Source organism: Bombina bombina, chromosome 5, assembly GCF_027579735.1.
Source record: "Bombina bombina isolate aBomBom1 chromosome 5, aBomBom1.pri, whole genome shotgun sequence".
NCBI lineage: Eukaryota > Metazoa > Chordata > Amphibia > Anura > Bombinatoridae > Bombina > Bombina bombina.
Window position 1 is genome coordinate 750,252,050 of NC_069503.1, and position 13,042 is coordinate 750,265,091.

The 13,042-nt window shown below is 37.4% G+C and overlaps 1 protein-coding gene across 3 annotated transcripts in view; it reads left to right on the forward strand.

The window, feature by feature from the left end:
• The window catches only part of CARMIL1 (capping protein regulator and myosin 1 linker 1), a 668,567-nt gene that overhangs the window by 378,972 nt on the left and 276,553 nt on the right, over positions 1–13,042 (forward strand). For all 3 annotated transcript variants that reach the window (XM_053714815.1, XM_053714816.1, XM_053714817.1), the window contains exons 18-19: positions 4,783–4,864; positions 12,909–13,008. In XM_053714815.1, coding sequence (XP_053570790.1) covers positions 4,783–4,864; positions 12,909–13,008 — 182 coding nt within the window. The remainder of the gene's footprint in view (positions 1–4,782; positions 4,865–12,908; positions 13,009–13,042) is intronic.

The window sequence follows — 13,042 nt, forward strand, 5'->3', positions numbered from 1 at the left end:
GAAGGCTTTACAGGCTCTTCTGTTTGAGCATATGCTTTCTTTGGACATTATTTACTTTCATGGAAAGTATTGTTCTTTTTAGACATCTCTTCAGCTAGAACAGTTTTTGAATTATCTGTTCTTTCTTGTGAATTTCCTTTTTTTCTGATTTTTCATCAGGATAAGGTGGTTTTTGCTGTCCTCATTTCAATTTTTACCTAAAGTTGTGAATTCTAACAACATTAGTGGAGGAATTATTGTTCCTTTCTTGTGTCCTAATCCTAAGAATTCTTTGGTAAGATTCTTACATTTTTTGGATGTGGTAAGAGTTTTGAAATATTATGTTGAAGCCTACTCAGATTTCAGACAGACTTCTAGTCTATTTGTTATCTTTTCTGGTTTTAGGAAAGGTCAGAAGGCTTCTGCCTTTTCTTTGGCATCTTGGTTAAAGCTTTTAAAGAACAGTGCTAAATAAGTCTGGACAGATACTAAAAAGAACTCAGGCCAACTCTAAGGGAACCGTGATCTCTCAAACACAGTCCAGGTAGTGGTCAAATGGAAAATAGGTGGGTGATAGAGTGGCGCACAAGGCTAAGTTCACAGATATAATAAAAGGTGAATACCAATATCCTTATAAGAATATATATATATATATATATATAAAAATGCTAATAAGCACTAGTTAAATGTTGGATCAAAAGGGTAAATTTAATAACCAAATCAGATAATAAATAAAACAAATAGACACATGCTAATTCATAAAGTGAAAATAAGATGAATTAATTACGACAGTTTAAAAATCAATACAGCTGATTGAAATTAGTAGGTTCTAATATGATGTGGCCACATCGTCTAAAATCAACTAATTAGATACTAAAACCAAGAAATTAATCCTGAATAGGAAATGCAGATAATGATAAAATGTGTGTTCTAAAAGAGGCTAATACTACAATATATATTTGCTAAATACATATACTAGCAATGCTGCTGATATTATAGCATAAAGAATGGCAATCCAATATAATGGCTTAGGCAGTTCAAGTTCCCATTTCTGTACACAAACAGAAAGTGCCAAGTGCAAAAGTCACCAAGAGCAAGTGTTGAGGTGCAAATGTTGGAGTTGATAACTCATATGCTAGTGTTAGTCTCAAAATAATGAGTCTCTCCGAGTACTTGAAAAATGTTGGTATAAATCACTGGTATAAATTACTGACCGGTCAGATAATAGTTAGCTCCAAAGGTAATCAGAATGTAGTTGAAGGTGTAATCCACGTACCTGACAGGCTTGCGGCTAAGAGTGGCTCCGATATTGTATCCGCGATCAAGACAGAGTGAGCGGCTGTGAGCACTACACGCTGAGCTTGCTTCCTGCTCCCAAGCGTGACTCCAGCGTCTTCACTGTCTGCGTACGTACTTCGTCACCTGACAGTCAGCGTCCAATGGGGACTCTCCAAAAGCGGTCCGAATTCAAATGTTGCTTTACAGTGTAAATAGTAAAAGGAATCCAATGTAGGGTCCAGAGGTTTAGTAAGTCTCCTACGCGTTTCGGCACGTTGTGCCTTTATCAAGAGGACTTACAGGGTATCTCATACTTGTTTTTATAGGATTAGTCCGGATGCCATTTTTTTATTTTAACTGTTTAGTGGCTGTTTCAATAAACTTTATTCAGTAGGCATTGGTTAAAGCTTTTGATTCATCATGCTTATTTGGAGTCGGGTTAATCCCCGCCTCTGAAGATTACGGCTCATTCTACTAGGTCAATTTCTACTTCCTGGACTTTTAAGAATGAAGCTTCTGTTGATCAGATTTGCAAAGCAATGACTTGGTCTTCTTTGCATACTTTTACTAAATTCTACCATTTTGATGTTTTCTCTTCTTCAGAAGCAGTTTTTGGTAGAATAGTACTTCAGGCAGATGTTTCAGTTTGATTCTTCTGCTTATAACTTCAGTTTTTTTCATTATAAAAATTTAAACTTTTGATTTGGGTAGTGGATTAGTTTTTCAGCGGAATTGGCTGTCTTTATTTTATCCCTCCCTCTCTAGGGACTCTTGTGTGGAAGTTCCACATCTTGGGTATCTGCTATCCCATACGTCACTAGCTCATGGACTTTTGCTAATTACATGAAAGAAAACATAATTTATGTAATTAATTTCTTTCATATTAGCAAGAGTCCATGAGGCCCACCCTTTTTGTGGTGGTTATGATTTTTTTGTATAAAGCACAATTATTCCAATTCCTTATTTTTGATGCTTTCGCTCCTTTCTTATCACCCCACTTCTTGGCTATTCGTTAAACTGAATTGTGGGTGTGGTGAGGGGTGTATTTATAGGCATTTTAAGGTTTGGGAAACTTTGCCCCTCCTGGTAGGAATGTATATCCCATACGTCACTAGCTCATGGACTCTTGCTAATATGAAATAAATGAATTTATCAGGTAAGTTCTTACATAAATTATGTTTTTTGACGGTCCCTTTAACATATAAGCAAATAAATATAAGCCTATTCATTAAAATAATTATAATAAAATTAAGTAAATTGGAAAGTTGGCTAAAATTGCATACTCTGTCATATTAATGACATGTGTTACATAGAGTAGCATCTGCCCAAAATAATAGCACTGAAAGTTAATATATGAGCAAATAAATATAAGCTTATGCCTTAAAATAACAAAATTGTTTATCTGAAGTTTTCACATTTTAAAGAGAGGTTATATTAAAAGGGTGTAGTTTATTATTACAATACACATCCTTAATATTTTATTTAGCATTACAATTATCTTAAAATGGGATTTACCCAACCGTACCAATATGACCATACTTAAGCATGGAACTGATCCCATCATATAGTGCAGTGTGTTTGGTTTTTTTTGTTGCATATAAAGGTCATTTAAATATTGCATCTCCAAGACAGATGCTACCATCTTCTCATATAGGGGATCAAAAAACTTTCCATCATTGGGAGAATTCACACAAAATCTTTGTGATTTTTTTTTTTTAAGACCTTATTTTGTAATATTGGAGTCTCCTTCATATACATAACCTGGCATAATGAGATAAAGATCTATAAATGTAATTGTGTTTCTAAAATTATTTGAGGAACATCACCATACTGACGAGAGTACTTGGATCATCTCACCTGAGCAAAGAGCTTTAGAACATAGACTTTATTTGTATATAAATGCTTGTCAATCACTTCTCATTTCACTCATCCTGATATATCATTCCATGTAATATATTCTGCATTTATGACCTTTTACATTTTGTATCTTCAGTTTCCTTTTTTCATAACTGTTCTCCTCCCACAGTTAAGTTACAGTTAAGTTGTACGAGCATGCGGTATTATTATTTGATAAGTGACAAGAACCAGTTGCCCCTTCTGTTGAAAATAAATGATGAAATCATTGTACATAGACAATGAAGTTACACGAACCACAGTCTTCAAACTTAAAATACATTTCAGAGAAGAAAATGTGTTTCCTCAAACTAAAATACTTAAAAAAAAAAAAAAAAAAAAAAATTAAAATTGTGCTGCATTAGGGTCAACGCAATAAGCCTGAAAGCTATTTATGGTCTCTATAAACAGTAATTCATTGTTACGTTTCTTTTTTTTGTTACTCTATCTATATGTATTTCTGTTCAGATATTATTTAATGAATCTACTAAATTTGATCTAAAAATACATGTGAACTGTTTATCCCCTAACTTTAATAATCCCCTCGTATTTTGTTGTTCTAGAATTTTTTGATCTGTTTTATGAAGATTAAAGTGACATTAAACACTAAATAAATGCTATATAGACTGATGGATTCAAAGAAAAGATTAGTCTGAGAATAACATGTAGATATATTTTTTAAAGTTTCAAAAGCTGTTAAAATATTGACAAAATAAGTGTAAAGGTTTAGTGTCTATAAAACATACGGCAGCTTCCATGTTGTAACTTAGGTTACCTTCTCTGCTGTGGCCAATTAGTCACTAGAGTGTGCAGACAATGTCTGTGTGGAATATAACTGTGTTCTGCACCTCCATTTCTAACAAGAACTGAAAAGCTCACAATTCAGAATGGAATTACAGGAAAAGGGGGCAAAATAATTAATGAAAGTATACAGCAGAGTTTATATATATATATATATATATATATATATATATATATACATATATATATATATATATATATATATATATGATTTATCATTTTATATTACCATCTGAAGTGTTTAATGTCCCTTTTAATTTAACTGTTTTATTTTATTTAACTATATATATATATATATATATATATATATATAAAGTAGGTTTTATCCCACTTGTTTGAGTATGCTGCCTTCTAATCTATAAATTAGTTATAATTGTTTGGTAACTCTGTTTTATTTTACATATCTTCATATTTCCATTTGAATATCTTGTTGTATTTGCTTTTTAGCTGTTTCTGTGTTTACAATATATGCAGGTCCACTGAAAAACTTAATTAGCTTCCCTGTTCTTTTGGAAATATTACTAATGTAGTGTGTAGATAAATAAAAACAGATTACTTCCGATGCTTCTGTATATCATTTCTTATATGCTTTACATTTTAATAATCATTTTACATTTTGAAAGGTTTTGGCAATTTTCTTATTTTAATTTACAAAAACAGTTATTTTATTCAAGGGTGTTTAGAACACCTTTACTATTAAACATTTTTTAATTTTTCTTGATTGATAACAAAAAGTTGTTTATTAAGAATAAATTAAAATGTTTAAAAAGATCATATTCTGCTGCCTTTTTGTTTTTTTTATATATGATTGGATTTTTTGTTTTCTCATAGTTAAGGTCGGGTGGAGCCCAAGTTTTGGAAGGTTGCATAGCTGAAATTCATAACATCACGAGCCTTGATATTTCTGAGAATGGTAAGTCATATCGCATTCTGTGCATTACATGTAAAATGTTCTACATATTTTATTGTTGCCCCAATACATATTTGACACACAAGAACTAAAATTCTTTTACACTTCAACTAAAATGTACTATGCCATCTGGGTAAGATATAAATTAAAGGCTTTCATGGGTGGACTCTGCAATATCCAATACTTTTTTTCCATTGGGTTGCTTGGGAACTGTAAAGTCTTTTAGAGTGGTGGATTCTGGATAAAGCGCTAGAAAGTAAGACAAGTTGTCATATTACAGTCTGTCCCATCGCAACAGCTATAGGATTTGATGCTAATACAGTTACTGATAAATTTAAACTGATGTCAAATTAGTACATTATCAGTTACAAGAATTTAGTTTTATTGTAGTCTAGTGGTGCTGTCATTGGATCTAAATTCAGTGTAGGATTTTTTTATAGGAAAGCTGCTTTAGGTGTCCAAAAGGATAGTGTTTATTTAATGAAGGATTGGATATAGATCTATGTTTTTTCTTAATAGATGAAATAATGCCTTAGTTGTGTGTGGTGGGTAGGGGTTCTTTAGAATTAGACTCTCTCAGGAGAAGGAATCATGGATGAACAAGTGTTCTAGAAGATAATCTTTCAGTGTGGGAAGTAAGTGATAGTTCTGATGGCTACTGATGCCATTTAAAAGATGATGAGGGTAATTTTTATTTAAGCAATTTATGTGGCTCCTCCTTTTGGTATTTACTTTTAATTATTAGATTGTCTCTTAATCATTCTGAACCTTTCTGAGAAGTCCTTTTAAATTTGGGTTTCAGACCTTCATACTTTATTTTCCGGGAAACTGTTCTTTGTGTTGAATCCCGTATCTGAGTTTTTAACCATAGACTTTACCAAGTGTATTTTGTAGCAGTGACTATACTTTGCTTCTTTTAGTCCTGGCTTATTTCCAGATAAAGACTTCATATTTTATACTTTAGCATAAAGAAGTAAAAAACCAAGAGATTGTGATTTCCACAGTCATTAACAAAGGAATGGTTTCTTATCAAGATGGTTTGGGTTCTGAGCTACCAAAGATTACCATTGATAGTGCAAGATGGGCTTTCATGGCTTCAAGACATACAAAATGAGTTAAAGCACTGATGCAGTGTAAACATAATAACATAAACTGTTATATTTGAAAGGATAAACAAATGTTAAAGCAGTAACCAAATTTCAATAATGTTTCAAATTTTTAACCTAATGATCAAATGTGACAGTTGAAGTTTTAACAAGTAGATCACCAGTATTGTTGCAGTTTATTTCTTAAAGCTACATCCCTAGATACTTTTTACAGCATTATGATTAAAAGGACATTAAACACTAAATACATTTTATAAGCTTAGTATTGAGGTTATTTCTAGCCATGTTGAAATCTATCTTACACTATATTCTAGTACTGACTTGTTTGCACGTCTGTCTGCATAATGGCAACACCCATAAATAGAGCAAATTGTATCAAATCTATTTAATGTTTAATGCCCCTTTAAGTTAAAGAAACATATTGAAAGAAAAAATACATAACACAAACCTACCTATTTAGCTGGAACAGTGTCCTATACTTTCAATGGATGGCGCAATCATGCTAAACATTGCTCAAATTACAAGCGGTCAGTTATATGGTGCACTCAAGTACAACACATAATAAAATTAAAAAGCTAGCATGCCTGGGGACCTGAAGTAAAGTGCTAGAGCTAAAATTAAAGTATATAAAGCACATGTAAAATAAAGTATTTCACTCCATATATAGCTTATAAACTGGGCAACCTACCTATATTTCTCCTGTTAAGTGTAGTCAGTCCACGGGTCATCCATTACTTATGGGATTATAACTCCTCCCTAACAGGAAGTGCAAGAGGATCACCCAAGCAGAGCTGCTATATAGCTCCTCCCCTCTACGTCATATCCAGTCATTCTCTTGCACCTAACCAATAGATAGGATGTGTGAGAGGACAGTGGTTATTAAGACTTAGTTTTTATTTCTTCAATCAAAAGTTTGTTATTTTAAACGGCACCGGAGTGTGTTGTTTTTTCTCAGGCAGCATTAGAAGAAGAATCTACCTGAGTTTGTGTATGATCTTAGCGGACGTAACTAAGATCCATTTGCTGTTCTCGGCCATTCTGAGGAGCGAGGTAACTTCAGAACAGGGGACAGCGGGCAGGGTTCACCTGCAAAGAGGTATGTTGCAGTATATTATTTTCTAAGGAATGGAATTGACTGAGAAAATACTGCTAATACCGATAAAATGTAAGTACAGCCTTAAATGCAGTAGTAGCAACTGGTATCAGGCTGTTATGTATGTATGTTGGCACTGAAGTATTTCTGGGGAATGGCACTTCACTAAGAAAATACTGTATACATATAACTTATAGCCTTTCTGCAGTGATAGCAACAGGCTTTTATTATCATTTCATATATTTATATTTAAAACGTTTACTGGCAGGTTAATAGTTTTTTCTCTCTGAGGTACTCGGTGAAAAATTTATGGGCATTATTTTCCACTTGGCTGTCGTTTATTTTGAATAAATTCAGTTTACTGAGCTTCCCCACTGTTGTATTATGAGTGGGAGGGGCCTATTTTGGTGCTTTTACTACGCATTAAAAATTCAGTCACAGTCTTCCTTATTCTCCCTGCATGATCCAGAACGTCTCTGCAGAGCTCAGGGGTCTCCAAAACTAGTTTTGAGGGAGGTAATCACTCACAGCAGACCTGTGAGACTGTGTTTTGACTGTGATAAAAACGTATATATAATAGTTGTTATCCGTTTTTCTGGGTATTAAGGGGTTAATCATCCATTGCTAGTGGGTGCATTCCTTTGCTAAATTAATGCATTTACTGTAAAAATTTGGTTTCTATAACTAATCCGGTTCATTGTTATTGCAACTGTGACAGTTTTTTGTGTGCTTCTTAAAGGCACAGTAACGTTTTTTATATTGCTTGAAAATTGTTTTGAAAAGTATTTTCCAAGCTTGCTAGTCTAACTGCTAGTTTGTTTAAACATGTCTGACACAGAGGAATCTCTTTGTGCAATATGTTCAAAGGCCAATGTGGAGCCCAATAGAAATTTGTGTACTAATTGCATTGATGCTACTTTAAATAAAAGCCAATCTGTACATGTTAAGAAAATTTCACCAGACAACGAGGGGAAAGTTATGCCGACTAACTCTCCTCACGTGTCAGTACCTGCATCTCCCGCTCAGGAGGTGCGTGATATTGTGACGCCAAGTACATCAGGGCGGCCATTACAAATCACTTTGCAAGACATGGCTAATGTTATGACTGAAGTTTTATCTAAATTGCCAGAACTTAGAGGTAAACGCGACCACTCTGGGGTGAGAACAGAGTACGCTGATAATGTTAGAGCCATGTCTGATACTGCATCACAAGTGGCAGAGCATGAAGACGGAGAGCTTCATTCTGTAGGTGACGGATCTGATCCAAATAGACTGGACTCAGACATTTCAAATTTTAAATTTAAGCTTGAGAACCTCCGTGTACTATTAGGGGAGGTATTAGCGGCTCTGAATGATTGTAACACGGTTGCAATCCCAGAGAAATTATGTAGGCTGGATAGATACTATGCGGTACCGGCGTGTACTGACGTCTTTCCTATACGTAAGAGGCTTACAGAGATTATTAACAAGGAGTGGGATAGGCCCGGTGTACCCTTTTCCCCCCCTCCTATATTTAGAAAAATGTTTCCAATAGACGCCACCACACGGGACTTATGGCAGACGGTCCCTAAGGTGGAGGGAGCAGTTTCTACTCTGGCTAAGCGTACCACTATCCCGGTGGAGGATAGCTGTGCTTTTTCAGATCCAATGGATAAAAAGTTAGAGGGTTACCTTAAGAAAATGTTTACTCAACAAGGTTTTATATTACAACCCCTCGCATGCATTGCGCCTGTCACGGCTGCGGCGGCATTCTGGTTTGAGTCTCTGGAAGAGACCCTTGAGACAGCTCCATTGGATGAGATTATAAACAAGCTTAAAACCCTTAAGCTAGGTAATTCATTTATTTCTGATGCCGTAGTACATCTAACTAAGCTTACGGCTAAGAATTCCGGATTCGCCATTCAGGCGCGCAGAGCGCTGTGGCTAAAATCCTGGTCAGCTGATGTGACTTCTAAATCTAAATTGCTTAACATACCTTTCAAAGGGCAGACATTATTCGGGCCCGGTTTGAAGGAAATTATCGCTGACATTACTGGAGGTAAGGGCCATGCCCTGCCTCAAGACAGAGCCAAACCAAGGGCTAGACAGTCTAATTTTCGTGCCTTTCGTAACTTCAAGGCAGGAGCAGCATCAACTTCCTCCGCTCCAAAACAGGAAGGATCTGTTGCTCGCTACAGACAGGGCTGGAAACCTAACCAGACCTGGAACAAGGGCAAGCAGGCCAGAAAACCTGCTGCTGCCCCTAAGACAGCATGAAGTGAGGGCCCCCAATCCGGAAACGGATCTAGTAGGGGGCAGACTTTCTCTCTTCGCCCAGGCTTGGGCAAGAGATGTCCAGGATCCCTGGGCGTTAGAGATCATATCTCAGGGATATCTTCTGGACTTCAAAGCTTCTCCTCCAAAAGGGAGATTTCATCTTTCAAGGTTGTCAACAAACCAGATAAAGAAAGAGGCGTTTCTACGCTGTGTACAAGATCTTTTACTAATGGGAGTGATCCACCCGGTTCCGCGGTCGGAGCACGGACAAGGGTTTTACTCAAATCTGTTTGTGGTTCCCAAGAAAGAAGGAACCTTCAGACCAATCTTGGATTTAAAAATCCTAAACAAATTCCTAAGAGTTCCATCGTTCAAAATGGAAACTATTCGGACAATCTTACCCATGATCCAAAAGGGTCAGTACATGACCACAGTGGATTTAAAGGATGCCTACCTTCACATACCGATTCACAAAGATCATTACTGGTACCTAAGGTTTGCCTTCCTAGACAGGCATTACCAGTTTGTAGCTCTTCCCTTCGGGTTAGCTACTGCTCCAAGAATCTTTACAAAGGTTCTGGGTTCTCTTCTGGCGGTACTAAGACCGCGAGGAATATCGGTAGCTCCGTACCTAGACGACATTCTGATACAAGCGTCAAGTTTCCAAACTGCCAAGTCTCATACAGAGTTTGTACTGGCATTTCTAAGGTCACATGGGTGGAAAGTGAACGAAGAAAAGAGTTCTCTATTGCCACTCACAAGAGTTCCCTTCTTAGGGACTCTTATAGATTCTGTAGAAATGAAAATTTACCTGACAGAAGACAGGTTAACAAAACTTCTAAATGCTTGCCGTGTCCTTCATTCCATTCCACACCCATCAGTGGCTCAATGCATGGAGGTAATAGGCTTAATGGTAGCGGCAATGGACATAGTACCCTTTGCACGCCTGCATCTCAGACCACTGCAATTGTGCATGCTAAGTCAGTGGAATGGGGATTACTCAGATTTGTCCCCTATGTTGAATCTGGATCAAGAGACCAGAAATTCTCTTCTATGGTGGCTCTATCGGCCACATCTGTCCAAGGGGATGCCCTTCAACAGACCAGATTGGACGATTGTAACAACAGACGCCAGCCTGATAGGTTGGGGCGCTGTCTGGAATTCCCTGAAGACTCAGGGATTATGGACTCAGGAGGAGAGTCTCCTTCCCATAAATATTCTGGAATTAAGAGCAGTTTTCAATGCCCTTCTGGCTTGGCCTCAGTTAGCAACTCTGAGGTTCATCAGATTTCAGTCGGACAACATCACGACTGTGGCTTACATCAACCATCAGGGAGGGACAAGGAGTTCCCTAGCGATGATGGAAGTCTCAAAGATAATTCACTGGGCAGAGTCTCACTCTTGCCACCTATCAGCGATCCACATCCCAGGAGTGGAGAACTGGGAAGCGGATTTTCTAAGTCACCAGACTTTTCATCCGGGGGAGTGGGAACTTCATCCGGAGATCTTTGCCCAGATACTTCGGCGCTGGGGCAAACCAGATCTGGATCTCATGGCGTCTCGCCAGAACGCCAAACTTCCTTGTTACGGATCCAGATCCAGAGACCGGGAGCGATTCTGATAGATGCTCTGACAGCACCTTGGGTCTTCAACATGGCTTATGTGTTTCCACCCTTCCCGATGCTTCCTCGATTGATTGCCAGGATCAAACAGGAGAGAGCATCGGTGATTCTAATAGCGCCTGCGTGGCCACGCAGGACCTGGTATGCAGACCTAGTGGACATGTCGTCCTGTCCACCATGGTCTCTACCTCTGAGACAGGACCTTCTGGTGCAGGGTCCTTTCAAACATCCAAATCTAATTTCTCTGAGGCTGACTGCATGGAGATTGAACGCTTGATTCTATCAAAGCGTGGATTCTCGGAGTCAGTGATTGATACCTTAATACAGGCTAGGAAGCCTGTTACCAGGAAAATTTACCATAAAATATGGCGCAAATACTTGCATTGGTGCGAATCCAAGAGTTACTCATGGAGTAAGGTTAGGATTCCTAGGATATTGTCTTTTCTACAAGAAGGTTTAGAAAAGGGTTTATCCGCTAGTTCGTTAAAGGGACAGATCTCAGCTTTGTCCATCCTTTTACACAAACGTCTGTCAGAAGTTCCAGACGTTCAGGCTTTTTGTCAGGCTTTGGCCAGGATTAAGCCTGTATTTAAAACTGTTGCTCCGCCATGGAGCTTAAACTTAGTTCTTAACGTTTTACAGGGTGTTCCGTTTGAACCCCTTCATTCCATTGATATCAAACTGTTATCTTGGAAAGTTCTGTTTTTAATGGCTATTTCCTCGGCTCGAAGAGTCTCTGAGTTATCTGCCTTACATTGTGATTCTCCTTATCTGATTTTCCATTCAGACAAGGTAGTTCTGAGTACTAAACCTGGGTTCTTACCTAAGGTAGTCACTAACAGGAATATCAATCAAGAGATTGTTGTTCCTTCATTGTGTCCTAATCCTTCCTCAAAGAAGGAACGACTTCTGCACAATTTGGACGTTGTCCGTGCCCTGAAATTTTATTTGCAGGCAACTAAAGATTTTCGACAAACTTCTTCCCTGTTTGTCGTTTATTCTGGACAGAGGAGAGGTCAAAAGGCTTCGGCTACCTCTCTCTCCTTCTGGCTTCGTAGTATAATACGTTTAGCCTATGAGACTGCTGGACAGCAGCCTCCTGAAAGAATTACAGCTCATTCTACCAGAGCTGTGGCTTCCACTTGGGCCTTTAAAAATGAGGCCTCTGTTGAACAGATTTGCAAGGCTGCGACTTGGTCTTCACTTCACACTTTTTCCAAATTTTACAAATTTGACACTTTTGCTTCTTCGGAGGCTGTTTTGGGGAGAAAGGTTCTTCAGGCAGTGGTTCCTTCCGTATAAAGATCCTGCCTGTCCCTCCCGTCATCCGTGTACTTTTAGCTTTGGTATTGGTATCCCATAAGTAATGGATGACCCGTGGACTGACTACACTTAACAGGAGAAAACAAAATTTATGCTTACCTGATAAATTCCTTTCTCCTGTAGTGTAGTCAGTCCACGGCCCGCCCTGTTTTTTATGGCAGGTCTAAATTTTAAATTATACTCCAGTCACCACTACACCCTATAGTTTCTCCTTTCTTGTTCGGTTTTCGGTCGAATGACTGGATATGACGTAGAGGGGAGGAGCTATATAGCAGCTCTGCTTGGGTGATCCTCTTGCACTTTCTGTTAGGGAGGAGTTATAATCCCATAAGTAATGGATGACCCGTGGACTGACTACACTACAGGAGAAAGGAATTTATCAGTTAAGCATAAATTTTGTTTTTTACTTCTAATTCAATATATACTGCTGCATTGATGAAGCACAATAGTTTTTTTTTTCTTTTTTTTTTTTCTTTTTACTGTAATATATCTTTAAATATTTTTTTTTTTTTTTTTGGGGGGGGGGGATATATACCCTGTTCAGAATGATTTAATAAGTACTAGAATTCATTATTATGAAGGGAAAATACAGAATTTCAACTTTTTCTTATTTTTAACATAGAAAACTATTTTTGCTTTTTTTACAGGTTTAGAATCTGATCTTTCAACCCTCATAGTCTGGCTCAGTAAGAACAGATCTATAAGACACCTGTCTTTAGGGAAAAACTTTAACAACATGAAATCCAAGTAAGATTTTGCCAATTTATTGAGCCTTAAGCAA